Source organism: Primulina eburnea, chromosome 1 (assembly GCF_022965805.1).
Source record: "Primulina eburnea isolate SZY01 chromosome 1, ASM2296580v1, whole genome shotgun sequence".
Taxonomy (NCBI): domain Eukaryota; kingdom Viridiplantae; phylum Streptophyta; class Magnoliopsida; order Lamiales; family Gesneriaceae; genus Primulina; species Primulina eburnea.
This window is the reverse complement of record NC_133101.1, coordinates 8998309-9015641: the sequence shown is the minus strand read 5'-3', so window position 1 is coordinate 9015641 and position 17333 is coordinate 8998309. Positions and strand designations below refer to the sequence as shown.

The 17333-nt window shown below is 34.1% G+C and overlaps 2 protein-coding genes across 2 annotated transcripts; one reads left to right on the top strand and one right to left on the bottom strand.

Annotated features, from left to right (window-relative positions):
• The first annotated feature begins 2758 nt into the window (after positions 1-2758).
• On the top strand, positions 2759-4121 carry LOC140826600 (protein TRANSPARENT TESTA GLABRA 1). The gene has a single exon (XM_073189034.1). It carries the CDS (start codon positions 2845-2847, stop codon positions 3838-3840), a length of 996 nt encoding a protein of 331 aa, XP_073045135.1. The 5' UTR covers positions 2759-2844; the 3' UTR covers positions 3841-4121.
• A 2408-nt stretch (positions 4122-6529) lies between these two features.
• LOC140826595 (two-component response regulator-like APRR5) lies at positions 6530-10750 on the bottom strand. Its single transcript, XM_073189018.1, has 8 exons — positions 10269-10750; positions 9430-9591; positions 9213-9343; positions 8968-9129; positions 8702-8843; positions 8297-8606; positions 7208-7976; positions 6530-6921 (listed from the first exon to the last, which is right to left on the bottom strand). The coding sequence occupies exons 1-8, from the start codon at positions 10549-10551 to the stop codon at positions 6811-6813; spliced, it is 2070 nt and encodes a 689-aa protein (XP_073045119.1). The 5' UTR covers positions 10552-10750; the 3' UTR covers positions 6530-6810.
• Between the last annotated feature and the right edge of the window lie 6583 nt (positions 10751-17333).

Genomic DNA, 17333 nt, shown 5'->3' with positions numbered 1-17333 from the left:
ATATATATAACATTGGGATGCTCAATCTACGAAATTTGTGAAGAATTGTTCGTGTTAACATGAGGGAGGGTTTACGTGACTGCACTCTTTTTCCCTTATTTTGGTTTTTATCTCAATAGGTTTTTTCTAGTAAAGTTTTTAACGATGCAATATAAAAACATGTAATGAAGACAATCATTATATTTTACGATCATCATCACAAGAGGGAGTGTTGAAAATAAAGAGTTGAAATTATTGAATGTTGAAAATAAGAGCTGTAAATTTTGAAATTTTGTGTGTGATGATATATGTAATGATGTATTTATTTTTGGATTATTTTCAAAGAAATTCTATAAATAGGTCTCTCAATTTGTGAAGAAGAACACAATTAAATGAATAAAATTTTATAAAAGTGTATAGTTTAATATATTTTGTGGATATTTATCTGTCAAACTTCAAAGCACAAATTGTTGACTTCTAACTTGCTAAATCTCCTTTCGGTCTAAGTGCATTCAAATCATCATTCCATATGTACAAATTAGTGGATCAATTGCACTTACGTGTCTAATTATTCAAATGCATGTTTAACTTCAAAAATAGAGTTTGATTATCTCAACCATAAAAGAATATATCACACCCTGATTCCAGTTCAGCGCCGACACCACTTCACGTATAATAATACTTATACCGCAGTTACTTTGTATTCGTCGTTGTTCGACGACAATGGTTAAATTAAGTTATTACACGAGTTCATTGTAAAATTTCTTTTGTGACGCACACGAGACAAAAAGTACAACGTAAGCAATCGCATTATGTTTTTAAAATGTGTAGAATTAATGTCGAACCAACCATATCCCATCACTACGTTTGCAAATCTTCCATCGTCATTAAATCTTCTCAAATCCGCCATTTTTTAATTCATGCATCATTGAACTTTTGAAACGTTTTTCGTATCTGAATAAAGAAATAAAATTTATAATAAAAAAGTAAAACAAAAAAGTTATGTGAACCAATATAATCACGGCGCCAAATACGAGGGGCTATAATCAAGACCTAAAAAGGGTTGGTAAGCTTTCACTCGTGTGTTCCCCTCGTTTAGTTGCTATTTAGTTCCCATTTGAAAACAATTATACTAAAAATAGGGAAAATTGTAATTTTAGTTTCGTTAGTGTATGTTTTTGTTTGCATTATATTGATATTTACGAGCATGTTAGGTGCGAATTTGCACCAACTTATGTGAAAAACAATAAAATCTAACTTTTAAATACTCAAGTGACGTGAATTCTAAATTCGACCGTCGGTTCTAATCTCTTAAAGCAAATCCAATGTCAAAATGAAGAAAATCATTGGAAATTGATGAAAATAAATTCCTAACACAATTTTGAATTTACAAAACCGTAGAAATTCATCAAAATACGAAAAATATACTAAATTTTTGCTGAAATCTAAAACGAGAAGATCTGGAATGCTAAAACAACTACTGGAAAGCTTGAAAACTGAAAATTAGAAGATAGTTTTTTGCAGATTTTTTGTGTGTAGAGTTGTCTGGGTTGTCCGTAGCCGATTCCTTCATTTTCTTCACTGAGCGGTGCAGTTTCTTCTCCACTCCACCATGATCTCTTCCTATACTCTCCACGATGTCCTCCTATATGCATGCCCTCTGACTTACTCAAATCAATTTAAATTACTGATGGGTTTTGTTTTTTTTTTTACTTTTGGGCTTGGGTTTGTTTATTTTGAGCCTAATCAGTTTTCCATTTTAATCTTTTAACTTCTCAAAAGTTCGTTTTCATCCTGTAATTTGAAATTTTTTTGTCTTTTAACTAATAAATCAATAGGATATTGCTTGTTGGCACTGATTCTCTCTTACTTAGCTCATATGAGAAAAATAAAGCTTATATTACACATATTAATATATATATATATATATATATATATATATATATATATATATAAACAAAAATAATGAGAAACGACGAACTTTTTCCTCTTATTTTGGAATATTAGAAGTCGTTTTTTTATTTTATTTTTTGATTGGATGAATTTTAATTTCAGTAATATGAGCTTAATTCCCGTCACATGTATCACGTAGGAGAAAATCGACGTCAAATAAATCATATTTGATAGATTAAGTGGTTTCGGACAGAAAACACAAAAAAAAAAAACAATGTTATTGTATAAAAAAAGAGTGGGTCTCATGTGAGACCGTCTCACGGATTTTAATATGTGAGACGGGTCAATCCTACCCATATTCATAATAAAAAAATGATACTCTTAGCATAGAAAATACTATTTTTTCATGGATAACCCAAATAAGAGATCCGTATCACGAATAGGATCCGTGAGACTGTCTCACACAAGTTTTTGCCAAAAAAAATTGACAAGTTACAAAATTGAAACCCAAAATATGTCGACATACAAAACTAAAATTGTAATTTTTCTATAAAAAATATTATATTTTAATTTTCGAAAATCCCAAAAATATAATATTTATTATTGTCCAAACACCGTTGAAACAAAATTCGATGTTTATTTTGGGTCACTCTTTTTAATTTAACTCTAAAAAAATCTATTCAGTCAATTAATGCAGCTAGAATAGATAGATAAATAGCTGTTCCAATTTGTTTTACTGCAAAATCGGCCCATTTATTTTCATTTTCTTGGGCCTAAGGATAAATAGCATTAGTTAGTATTTGGGCCTCTGTTGCAATCAGCCCATCTAAATTTTTTTATAAAATGGTGAAAAAACAAACATATTTGATTAATAAAATGAAAATCTAACAAAGCAAATAGAAATTGAACCAAAACCCTAACCTAATTGATTCATTCATTCGTTGTTCCTTCCATTCATCTGTGCTTGCGATAATGGATAAATCAAGTAGTCAGACCAACTCCGAAAATGTGGTGACTTTTGATTCACCCAACCCCATCTATGCCATGGCCATCTCCGCCGCGAACCCCACCACCATCGCCATCGGAAGCTACCTCGAAGAACTCAACAACCGTGTCGAATTACTCTCCTTCTCTCTCGAATCACACTCCCTTCAACTTCTCCCCGGCCTCTCATTCGATCACCCTTACCCGCCTACCAAGCTGCTTTTCCACCCTTCCTCCGCTCCTCCTACAAATCTCCTCGCTTCTTCAGGGGACTATCTCCGCCTTTGGGAGGTCAAAGATGATTCCATTGACCCTGTCAATATCTTTAACAACAGTAAAAGTAGCGAATACTGTGCTCCCTTGACATCATTTGATTGGAATGAGCTTGAGCCGCGGAGAATTGGGACTTCCAGCATCGACACCACGTGTACCATATGGGATATCGAAAAGGGCGCTGTGGAGACACAGTTGATAGCTCATGATAAGGAGGTGTATGATATAGCTTGGGGAGAAGCTGGGGTTTTTGCTTCTGTTTCTGCAGATGGCTCCGTCAGGATTTTCGATTTGAGGGATAAAGAGCATTCCACCATCATTTATGAGAGTCCCACCCCTGATACACCTTTGTTGAGGTTGGCTTGGAATAAACAAGATTTGAGATACATGGCAACTATTTTAATGGACAGTAGTAAGATTGTCATTTTAGATATTAGATCACCTGCAATGCCTGCGGCAGAATTGCAGAGGCATGACGCTAGTGTGAATGCTATTGCTTGGGCTCCTCAAAGTTGTAGGCACATTTGCTCTGCTGGGGATGATGGGCGGGCATTGCTTTGGGAATTGCCCACGGTTGCAGGGCCAAATGGAATCGATCCCATGTTGATGTACTGTTCTGATGCTGAGATCAATCAGCTGCAGTGGTCCGGGGCTTTATCAGATTGGATAGCTGTTGCGCTCGGGAACAAGATGCAGATGTTGAAAGTGTGAAATAGTTGCATGTTTTTGTTCTTTAGTAAGTATAAATTGTATGCTAGTTTATTCTATGTTTTGTGGGATTAATGTACATTAACCTGGATCATGGATCATTTACAGTTTGTGGAGTCAATGAATATGCTCTGTTGTCAGATATAGCATGGACTGATGTATACTTAGTGTCTTAGTCTTCGGTTTCTGCATCATTGAAGTTGATGGCGTTGTCAGAGACTTGGATATATGGACAATTGAATTGTGATATTTATTAATGTAAGAGCATAAATTATGTTTGACTACCAATTATTGAGTAAATGGGTTGATAGATGATATGGTATTCAATCTATTGGTTGAATTCTGCAGTTACCATTTTTTTATATTACTGCCTATCTATTTTCCCTTAAGTCTTTAGCGATTAGCAAATCTATCTGAGTTAAGGACGGAAAGCAAGTCCATTGTTTCTATATTGGTTTCTTTCCATTTTTGCACTTTGTGCATTGATTTGAATTGGAACAACCTTTGTTTCTGTGGAGTATTATTTCAATGCAGCTAGGTTGACCGTCACACGTATTTGTAATGTCAAAATGTGAGGATGAAATTCCACTTTGTTTCGACTAATATTGATAAGTATTAATGTTGGTCATTCTACTTATTTTATGGTACACGTAATCTTTGAAAACAAACTTTAAACCTTCTGATTTATATGAGAGCTTAGACTTTGTCAAGTTATACTTGCTAGAGCATTTATTGAATGCTGAGTATGAGGACTTGCATCATATGAAAATTGAGTCTTGGTTTAAGAGGTAAGGCTGCAACCTGAGTCTCATAAATACTTTCTAGTCCACTTAAGAATAAGCTTGTAAAGCACCAAGTTCTGATCCTCTTGCTTGCAGTTTAAGTTTATTTCCCTCCCAACTCAATAGGTTTTTACTTCATATTTCTTGATACTCGATTACTTCTTCCATCTGTTTGATATTTTTGGTTTAATATATTTTCATTGGCATTACCTATTTGTTTTGGTTTATGAGGTTGTTATATTTAGAAATAATCAAAGTATTTAATTTGAAAAAAAAAACTAGAAAACTTAAATGGTGAGGAGGATTGCAAATGCGTAAAAGTAGAAGCTTCTTGTTGAAGTTGTAGGAGTTAAAAATTGTTTGTCAGCACAGTGTTTTGAAGATTACACATCGATTTCAAATATTTGCAGATACAAAGAAATATACAGAGAGAGAGAACTTTGTATGTTAAAAGGGAAAACTTGAAATAATGGGGTTGGAGTTTGTAAAAATTAAAGAATAAGGAAAATGAAGTTTCTGGCATAAGTTTTTCTTTCGCTTCTACAATGTTGGGGTTGTACCTTTTAAGGGAAAAGTTGAAACAATGGGGTTGGAGTTTGTGAAAAAATCACAGAATATGGAAATTGAAGCAGCAATTGTTTTCTGGCATAATTGTTTCTTCCCTTCTACAATGTTGGGGTCGTACCTTTTAAGATTATAGTGCAAAATTATTGTTAAAACCTTGTAAAGATTTCCCCCTGTTGACCTTCTAGATCATTCATATGTCACCAATATCCTTTGAGCTCTTATTATTGCTGAATACGCATGCACTTCACTGTTCTGCATATACTTAAGAAGTAAATCTTGGATATGAATTTCCTGCAAACATGGTAGATCTTGATAGAAGTGCTTTAAGATTATTGGGAGGAAGACTTGGAGCGCTTTTTTAAGTGCTAAGAGATAGATCCAGTAGCCTTTAGCCCTTTCCCCATGCATTCTCATCGGTGTTGAGTGGCAAACTTTGCTGCTGTCGAAGCTGATAAATGAGTCTCAAAACATGCATAGTATCATTAAGTACCAGCAGTTGAGCTCTCATAATGCACGAGCCTAAACATAACGACATATATTTTAGAAATGAGTTGTAATTTGGAGTATTTTATAAACCCCGCTTATTTCTTTTAATTGAAACTTGTTATTAATAGCATATAATTCTCATGCCTAAATAGTTTCTCTATAGATATATATCTTGTTTCATAAAATGCTAAATATGGTACCAGAATACGTCAAAGAAGATCCAAGACATGGAGATACTAGGGACAGAATTTTTGTGCATGTACAGAGCCCCTGACACGGGGGTTGAGTGTGTCTCTTTGAAACTTTGCTTTTATATTTAGAGCAGGCGGTTCACATTTTGGATTAACATAAATTGATCAAGAATTATGTTTTGCTGAATCCCAAGTATCTGAAATATCAGTCATGCATTACATCTTTTTTTGGCTCCTTCACATCCATTTAATTTGAATTCTTTTGACTTTGATTCGTGCGTGAGTGGGAAAAGATCACATCAAGTGGCTAACATTATGCATGGCCTTAATTATAGTCACTAATGATGTAATCAAATCAGGATTCATGCACGGTCGGTGATTGGATTGATTCATTACAAGTTTAGATGTTGCTGGAAAGAATAATCTTTTTCTTATTCCAGTGACGTTTAGCAAATTAGGAATCGGACATATCCTTGCATCTGTATTTAAACAGAGTCAGTAAGCAATACAATTTCATCATTTAGTATTTGCCAATTTGCCAGAAAGAGAAAAAAATCACTATAGATCATGAGATTCTCTGACTCAGCAATCCTCAAACCCAAGAGAGACTGAGATTTTTTCTTGATTCACTCTAAACTATGATCCATAACTTGTGACCATGGCATATCGTGGAATGGTGAAACTCCGTCTCGATATTTTTATTCAAAAATAGAATCGAATACAACGTTGTTCTCTTGAAACAAATGATAACAGACATTTATTTACACTACTCAAGCTGAAAGTAAATACTTGCCTCCTCATAACTCAACATAATCCCAGAGCATAGAAAGTTGTTAATATACAAATATTATATATGGGATCTTTTACATGATGCCAGTACAATACAGGACAAAATCTGATAACTTTTAGCCAAATTTAGTTCAATGCTTGCTTCAGTTGGGGTAAAGCTAACCAGCTGAAGTGCTTTCGGGTTGAGGATCAACAAGTGGTTGGCGAACAAACTGTCCCTTAACACGTGGGCGTTGCTCAGCCAGCTTCTTTCTGCTCTCGTATCGCACCTGCCATCAATAAATACCATAAATGAACGGGTTTCAACAAACTCATCAGAAATCATATAATTCATATATTAATCAACAAACTCATCAGAAATCATATAATTCATATATTAATCTATATATATTTCTTGAATGTCGTTGAGACTTGAGAGATTATCGAAGGGTTTCATTTGGTTTGATTTGATAGATAACGAGAGAACGGAAAATAATAATTCAAGATTCATAATGAATATATTTTCTTGGAGAAAATGGTAAATATATTAAATCTCAAAATCAGTTATCATATTACCTTCTTCTCAAAGCATCTATCTTTCCTCTTCAACCTGAATTTCGTAAGAGCTGCTTCTCTTTGCATGGATCTATGAGAGGCCCCTTCATAAACATGGAAAGCATCTTCATTACCACATTCTGACATCGATTTAACAACCGAAGTCGAATTAATGTCGCCATTTTTCCCTGAACACTTGCTATAATGTTGGCTGATAATTCCATTACAGAAACTGTTATTCCCTATCTGATCATTCTCAGGATAAATGTGCCCTCGATGGTCCAAGTTCTCCAATTTTCGACTCTGTTTGTCATCTATCTGATCGATGGCAGTACTCATTCTCTGATCCATAAGATTCTGAAATTGCTTAAAAATTGAGGATTGTTGTTCCAACGAATAAAATGAACCCAAATGAGGGAAAGGTTCTGAATGGTGTGCTGAACCTGGACTAGGCAACGGTGATAGGCTCGTCTGTGTACGATATATTGTAGGCATTACCGAACCACATGAATTTATAGCATTCTCAAATCTCAGACCTTTGACTGGAATAGGGAGAGATGTATTTCTCTGCAAAGGATAAGATAATGTGATTTCGGGTTGTCCTGATTGAATATTAGCCACAGAAACATGTTTTTGAGAGGTTATTGTAGGGCCATGTGTATCGGAATTATAGTCTGGGATATGATTGGATTGTTGTTTCTCGGAATTGTCTTCTTGGTCTTTTTGTTGATTATTATTGCAAGTGCTTGGTGATATTGAGTCACTCGGTTGCAATGGCTTGTTTTTGTACCTGCATTTGATTGGACGAGGATCTGTTAACTATTTGATGAGGTTGCATTGCATCAACATCGGAAAAACAGTAATTAAATAAATTAATATTATCAAAAAATATTAAGCATTGAAGGTTGTTTGGCCTTAAGATTAAGCTAGCTTCGTCTGCCAAAGAAAACTTATACATTGCAAGGCATTTTTACCTCATTATTATTATTTTTATTTTCCCATTATTCCTATTTTAGGAAATAGAAGACCATGATGCTAATTTTTTATCTCAAGAATTTGTAACAAAATATTAGAAATGATAAGAAATGGAAATTACTGAATACTACTCACTTGGAGAAGGCGGATGCATCAGAGTGGTTTAACCTTTGCTTCTCATCATTTAATTGATTCACAGATCCACTGGGGTTAGATCTTCTCAGAGATAGATCCAACACTGGCAAAATGTCAAACTTGTTTGCACTAGAAGTTGATGCATAGCATCCAAAATCGCCTTTAATGTAATTACCAAAAGCTCCAATTAAATCGATAGCCTCCGTGGAAGAACTCCCATGTATCATATTATTCTGAGAGTTATGGTCATCATCGTTCTTGTCTTCTACTCGTGTTATGGAATGATCCCTGTCTATGTTGGTATCGGCCCCTATTCGTATTTAAAAAATGCGTAAATTTTAAATATGTATGAGCGATGCAGCTCAAAGGATAAAGGGGATCCAAGAGTGTGAATCAGAATATTACCTCCAGTTCTATCATCATTTGGTCCCATACGAATATGTATTATGTCATCTGAAAGACATTTACCATTTTTTTGTTGTGATAGGAAACGGACACGTTCAATATCCGCTCCCTCGGCATCTAACTCTGGTTTTGTGCAGGAACTCTGCGAATTAAATAGGCGAAGATTGTGATCGATGCATTTGAATTTCGTTTTTCAATAAAAGATTGTTGATATTTTTTAGTCGAATGATGCATATCATGACAAAAAAATAATGAAGATAAAATACCTGAGCATCACTTTCTTTTTCAGTGCTTTCTCTATTTCTCTGAACACGAGCCATATAACCACCAGAATGATCATTACTAATAGCATTATTTTCAGCTGTGGCTTCAACCTTCTGTTGAGCTACACTCTCATCTGGAGGTCCCAGGCCAGTAGCACTATTTGCCTGATACCGGCATTATATGTAAGTAGAGAACATTAACATTGTACCAGATGACACTTGGGAAAACAAATTAGCATTGGCCTTACTGCTTGTTTCCTCCAGACATGCTGCCACAAGTTCCTCAGCTCATTTATCCTCACCGGTTTTACAAGAAAGTCGGCTGCTCCTCTCAACATGCAGTTATAGACAGTACTAACCGAGTCGTGTGCGGACATCACTGCGTTACCAAATAAATTACTTTTTTTTAAGATGGCTTAACTCTGAATAATTTGAATAATTCAAATGCCAAACAAAGCAGCATACTTATTACTGGAATGTTTTTGCAGAGATGATGCTCCATAATTAAGGTGAGAAGAGCGTATCCAGAGATAGAGGGCAAATCGACTTCAGTCAAAATAAGGTCTATGTTGTGGGATCTTTCTTTTAACACCTCCCATGCTTTTAAGCCATCGGCCACTGAAGCAACTGCAGAGTTCATTCTCAAACATTAGCAGTTGAAACAAGTAAAGATGCCATCCGCGAGCAGGGAGAAAATAGTTAACCAAGATCAAATTTTTGTATCTTAATCATTCAAACTTAACAAGTGTTTTAAAGTGTTATATTTACCCAGCCATCGAGTGACACTATCTCAGATATTAGGGAGGTGTGTGTCTAAATAGACTGTCAATGTAACGTATTTCTGATTAAGCTTAGATCAAGAAGACAAGAACATGTTACACCGCTGACCAGAATATCCACTGTGCAGGTAAATTAAACAAAAAATTTGAAATCAAAATAGAACTAAAAAGGCCAAGTTTGGGGGAAAATAATTATCTCATGCATCAAATTCCCTTCTAGCATCATCTAAAGCTATATCAGCTTATCAACAAAGTATCTACACAACTTTAACTGTCCAAATCCTCCATAAAGCAAAAAGATCCAGACCCTCCCCTCCCCTCCCCACCCCACCCCACCCCCTTGTATTATAATCTAAAGCTATATTAGCTGATCAAACAAAGTATCTACACACCTTCAACTGTCAAAAACGAATCTTGATCACCAAAACCCATCCTCCATTAAATCCCAATTATCAAATTCTCAAAATCTTCAGAGCTAAAAAATAACATAAGCCCCACTAATAATTTTGAACAGGAAAAACCAACCTCTGTAACTGCATTTCCTGAGAAGGGCAGTAATAATCTGCCTTGTGGAGTCATCAGCTTCCACCAGAAGCACCCTAACCGCCATTTTCGGAAGAAACCTCTCCCACCTAACAACAGAAGAAGAACCACCCGCCGCTTCTTCCACTACCGCAGCTGCGTTTCGACCACCTTCTGCGCCACTCGTCTTCTTCTTCTTGATCTTCTTTTCAGATATTTGCTCCTCCCCTGTTTCTTGAAGTTGTAATTCCATTCCCTCTTCGCTGCTCACCACAACTTCCCCCATTTTTCCAAATTCTTCAGAGAATGTGATTCAGTAAACTTAACAGCTCCAGGAGTTGGAAAATGCAGAACACCGTGTACCAGATTTTTTTTTCCACCTCTCTCAAGTACATCTGGTCATTTTCAAAGCAAAAAAATCTTTAAATGACACCCCATCGATCTTGAAAATTTTTTATTTTTGATCCTATGGTGACCTTTAACTGGCCTGGCCCATCCTTTAACCTCTTCACATCTAATGGCTCAAATTTGTTGCAATAGATATTTTCTTTTGGCCTAGACCATTACACTGTATCTACCTTTTTCTTTTTCAGATTACACCCTTGAGAAACGAAAATGATTCTTTCCCCCTCCCAAACTCAGAAATTACAGCCACGTCCATTCTTGATTCAACTCAAGAACAAGTACAAAATATCTAATACCATAGCTAATTATCTCCATATACATTTTTTTCTCGAAAGTATTATTTTATACAACACATGTATATTTATTGATACCTTCATACGAAAATATCGTGATCCTAATTTCCTCTTTTAGCAACACAACTACAATTTGATCTATTTATACATATATACATACATTGTGTAACAGATTCAAAATACACCAGTCAGAATTTGAGCTAGAATTTAATTTTAGACGATTCTAAAACTTTGAAATAAGGATTGTATTTTCATTCTTTGTCATGTGATACCCCACATACACATGTAAGGAATTTTTTAAAATTTTTGATTTCTCAAAATTTGTTTATTGGGTAAAAAATGAGAGTGACACGTTTTATAAGGACACAGTTTGAAAATATAATGTGGCAAAATGCTAATAATCCCAATCCAATTGGAAAATGACACAAAATATAAATGACTGCAACGTATGGCCCAAATTGGCAACATCCCCAAGTCTTGATTATTTATATTGTTTTATTTATTAGAGTAGGCTTGGGTGATTTAATAAATGGCAAGACTTGGAAGCTATGGACCATATTAAACTAGAAAGCCAACTAGTATAATAAAATATTACTCCCACCAGAGATATTTTTTTAAAGAAGAGATATTTTGGATATGACCTTGACAAGTGGACACGATATTTAGAGATCTTTTTTATTTGTGGCTTCGGAGTTGACAAACACTTATCTTAATTGTTTTATCCAAAAGTTTGGCCAATGAGAAGAGGAGAATCTTGAAAACTCTTCTGTTTATTTATATATATATTTTTTGTGGGTTGTGTGTGTGTCAATGAAGGGATTAGAGGTGGCACAAGTTTTGTGGTTAACGAATATAAAAATTGTTTGGCTTCTTCCTTTTCCAAGATTTCCAAGGATCCATTCAAAAATTCAAAGAAATTAAAATGCTAATCACTAGATATATATTTGTTGAAGATATCAAATCTAATCTAATGAATGTGATGGAATTCTTTTGTAGTTAAATAGATTATTAGGGTATTATCATATCTAGATTTTGGGAAATAGATGAATAAATGATTATATAAGTTTTTTTACAGATTTTTTTTTTTTAGTGGGTCTCATGTGAGACCGTCTCACGGATCTTAATCTCTGAGACGGGTCAACCCTACCCATATTCACAATAAAAAGTAATACTCTTAGCATAAAAAATAATACTTTTTCATGGATGATCCAAATATGAGATCCGTCTCACAACTACGACCCGTGAGGCCGTCTCACACAAGTTTTTGCCTTTTTGCTTTTGTCATGTAATCAATAAAACGTTTTCTTTTCTCTCATGTTCTCATCTCAAACTACATGATATCAGAGATAGTAGTGATCCATGGTTAAATAAAACGTTACATCGTTAGATAGTGTGGGATCTTTAACTCCTGATCGTTATTATACTTCAATTTGATTAGGGTTAATTAATTACAACGGAAAACGAGTGATTTTTTTTTTTTTTTTTGCAATGAGCTTAAAATGTGACAACTATATTATGATACTAAAAATAGTATATGATTGAATCTCATCTAAACATATCACATCATAAAATATGCCCACACATAATCAAAATCAACTACATATAACAACTTATATCCTCAGGACATGTCCCGGTATGTAGATACATATATACACTAGGATAGACCACTCAACCTCAACTCTGATGTGACTTCTTCCAGAAATACCCTTTCCGATCTCTTGATAACCTGGAGTACCTGTCATTGTCCGCACACAAAGACAACAAAAACCTCCCTTGGGGGTGATCACAAGCTCCGTATGGAACAACCAAAATATATACAACATGTATCTACACAATAATATATGATATGCAATACATGCATGTCGTAGGGTATCAGGTCAAATTCTCATCCACTGAGCATGAGTCAGAACCAATCGAATCGCTATCAAATCAATGCTCGAGCTGGCACACCAGCCCCAATCAAGTATAAGGGATGGTCGTATGATAGCATCGACAAAGTACCATCAAATCCAAATCTCAATTAATAAATCATAAGAACCACAAATGACTATGTTTTAAGGGCCACATAATACCAAACACAGCATCGTGCTCACAAACCCCATAATAAAATCCAATTATATAAAGGTATACAACGATCATAACTCAACGTGCATGTCATGTATCGATGTATAAATAAAATGATGTGTGTTAACAAAATATTTATTTTATACATCAATATATCAATCATGAATGTCATGTATGCCACATCAACTCAACAAGGCATATAGACTTTAAAAATTGTTACTCGATCGCAACATACATCAGTTCGTCGTCTCCAATCAATGTAGCTTTAAGATTTCAGTACAGAAAATCTATCTACATAATCAACATATTCATTTTAATTAATAAATTAATTTAAAATCCATAATTCAAGTTTCAAAAATCTTTTGAAATTTTAAAAATTCATATCAAATTGAAATCGTAACATAATTCAATTCCGACTTTAAAAATTAGTTTCTTGTCGGTACTTTTATAACATATATTTAAATCAACTTCAAATACATGTTATTTCAGCGATTCAAGAAATAAAAGATCTGAATCAAGAAGAAACTTACCTCAAAAGAACGCTCTTGAAGCGAGGATTTCGAATATATAATTTGTTTCACGTTTTGACAACGTTTCGAAGTAGATTCGTACGATAGAATTTGGTTTCCTAACATTCTTCGAAATTCAGAGAAAGAAAGGAGATTTTGTTCTGCAAAACTCGTTCTTATCACATTATATATTTCTGTGCGCGTGTTGGGGCGCAAAAGAAATGGCGCCCTAGCGCGCCGAGCTATACCCGGAGCGATTTTATCGTGCCGCGCTTGGGCGGTCATGAAGTGGCGTCCTAGCACGCCATGCTCTGTCCAAAATGTGTTTCAATGCCGCGCTGGGGCGGAAATGATGTGACGCCCTAGCGTGCCATGTTTTGTCCTGAACGCTATGTTTCAAATTAGCAAAAGTGCTCAACATAAAGTTGTAGATTTATGTCTTGGATCCCATTTGCCACTAACCTCGCTCAATTTGGATACCGAACTCGAAAATTTTGCTCATTCTCCCAAAATGTGTCAGTGTAGGAACTTCAATGCATACGATACATTTCGTGATGATTTTGCCCCTTTTTCCAAATAGATTTGGACAAAACTCAAAACATTAAAGTTTTAGGACTATGTATTAGCTTTCCAATGAAATTAGTTTCATTTCATTTGGACTAATACTCATATGATTATGCTAAAAACCGTAACATGTGTTACTTCTCTATTGCGTTTCAGAATACTATTCAACCACCAATCAATTACTAATACAATCAGCACAATATTTTCTCACTTTCATTGTCACTTATATACTTTATGCACTTAATAACATTACAATTTCATGAATAACCCAACAAATGAAATTGATCTACCTCACAACCAATGTTGGTCTTGTTGTAAGTGTCATTATTCAATTCATGAATAACCCAACAAATGATCACATGGAAACAATGTATCTGAGTCTTGAGGTATTTGAAAGGAAACCCCATAAAGTGATTCTCTTTAGATAATCTCAAATCAAAAAATCAAGATTTATTGCGATGAGAATTGAGCAGGTTTTCAAACAGACAGATGCTCTACATCATGATATTGTATATTTGTGTAGGAAAAATCTCGTAACCTGGATAAACAAAAAGCAACCAGTAGTGCCACGTAGGGCGTAGAAGCTGAATATCAAGCATTGGCCCATGGAATATGTTAAAGAATGTGGCATCAGATCACTGCTATGTGAATTGAGGCTCGAAAACAGTAATCCAGTGGTAGAGATGCATGATAATCAGGCAACAATCAGCATATCACAAAATTCAGTCTTATCATGATCGGACCAAGCATATTGAAGTGGATCGATACTTTATTAGTTAAAAGATTGAGACATGAGTCATTGATCTAAGTTGCATCCTACTAATTTACAAGGTGCAGACATTCTAACTAAAAGCCTTCATCAAACAGTGTTTGAAAACTTGAGTTCTAAATTAGACATGTCAACGTAAACGGCCCAAATTGAGTAGATGCGTTGAACATATCAAATTTAACTCATCAATGAGATCTTTTCTATTTAAACTTTGTATTTAAATAGATGATTATGATATTATTTTATGTAGACTTAGAGAAGTAGATGAATAAATAACTATTTAAATTCTTCGATAGCTCCATTTTTTTATAGTGTAATAATCAATAAAACGGGAAGAAACATTTCCGTATGAAGAGATCTAAAATATTTAATGGACTGAACAAATATATTTATTTATATACTTGTAAAATTTGAAGTTGTGTTTTATTTGATCCCCCTCAGCAAGTGTCAGAATTATATTTTAGTACGAAATACATGCATGGTCCATGTCACGTTATTTTTGAAAATGTATAGTTGAGATATTTTGTTGAGTGGCTGAGAAATAAAGGAAACCAAAAGTAGTTTCTAAGGAACAGGGTGACACAAATATCTCAATACTAACATCACACACACACTAAATTTTCTCTCTTTTTTTATGCTAAAAGTTATGCTTAAGTTCTTGAGGTATTCTCAAGGTAAGGACCACTATAATTGGCTTAAAATATAGAGTAAGTTTGTTGTGAGACGGTCTCACGAATCTTTATATGTGAAATAGGTCAACCCTACCGATATTCACAATAAAAAATAATACTCTTAATATAAAAAATAATATTTTTCATTAAAGACCCAAATAAGATATATGTCTCACAAAATACGACCCGTGAGACAGTCTCACACAAATTTTTGCCTAAAATATTTTTTCACAATTGATCAAACAGATGCCGACATTTTGTAAGTTTAGAAAATAAGACCCTTAGCTTAAAAAATAAAATAAGGTTCTTTATTCTATTAGTGAGATGTTTTTTTTTTACAAAAAAAAACATTTAAATTATAAACAAAAATATCAAATAACATATGATATTCAAAATATGCACAAGTTAATCATATAATATAACACAAATATTATAATTAATCATTTATATATTATGTGCTATGCCGTTTTGACAGTAAAATTACTACCTAAATTAAAAAAAAAAACATTTATTTGAATGATGTATATAAAAGAAACTGATGTAGAATCATTGGTCATCATAATTCTTTGTGTGTTTGAAGTTATAATTTTAATTAAACAATATTTCATGAAATATTTATGTAATAATCAATAAATGTAATTGTTAATATCGTGTGATGACTTGGCAAAATTAGAAGAAAGTTTCATCTGTCGCTACTTCACCGAAATAAGCCCTCCATTGATTCTTAAGTTAACTGGAGTTTACGTGTACAAATAAAAACTACATTTTTTAAATCTAAAATTAATAGATACTTTTTCTTAAAATAAAATTGGGGAGGGGGAGTTATACGCAACCATGACGGGCAAATGGTGCGGCATTTGGACGAGTAATCCCTAACCTAAGCTCAATAGTTATCGGAGAACTCCCAACAATTCAAGAAGGCCACCAGGTTGTCAAGAACATAGGTTTCAATCGTGTGAATGTATATTCTGATTCGTTATTGAGTCCAGAGACGGATGCAGAAATTAAAGTTACGGTGAGCTTAAACTTAAAAAAAAACTATTGTTCATAAGCGTATTTGAAATACGAGAGTTATTTTTCAAAAAAAGAGTTTAACCAATATCATTTTTCAAAATTTATATATTATTTAAATTAATATATAACCACATAAAAAGCAATACTTAAAATTTTTAAAAAAGAAATGACTTGCACTTGTGGAGATACTAATGTCTGGCGTGGAAAACTTTAGCTTTTCTGTACCTGGTACAAAAAATATGATATTATGGATACATTGAATCTCGTAATATTTTTTTAAAAAAATCAGACTGTGCTTAAATCTCTATATATATTTGCAAAGAAAAGTAAAATTAGAATTGGCTTGAATCTATATAAATCATTTTTAAAAAAATGTTCTGGCCTACAGCCTAAGACATGCCAAACATAGGTCCGTCCTTGCTATTGACAGTGGAAGCAGTCAATAAGCCATTAGGTGAGTTGTTGCTAGCTGATGTTAGACGAACGACCATTAAAGTAGTTCATGATTTAGCGAATTTTGTTGTTTCTTCTCATGCACTTCCGAGGCACCTATTATGTTGGTTGTCTGAAAATTTTCCGTCTTGGCTGGTCAATTTTGTAATTAACGATTTGGTTATACATTAATAAAGTTACAAGTTTTCAATCAAAATATAGAATTACGATTCAAAAGTTGAGTCTAATACTTCATAAGATTCACCGAGACAATCCTAGAATGGATTAAAAGAATGGAAATGTGTCCACGGCCGGACTTGGGTGAGTTCATCTTCTAATAGGCCAGG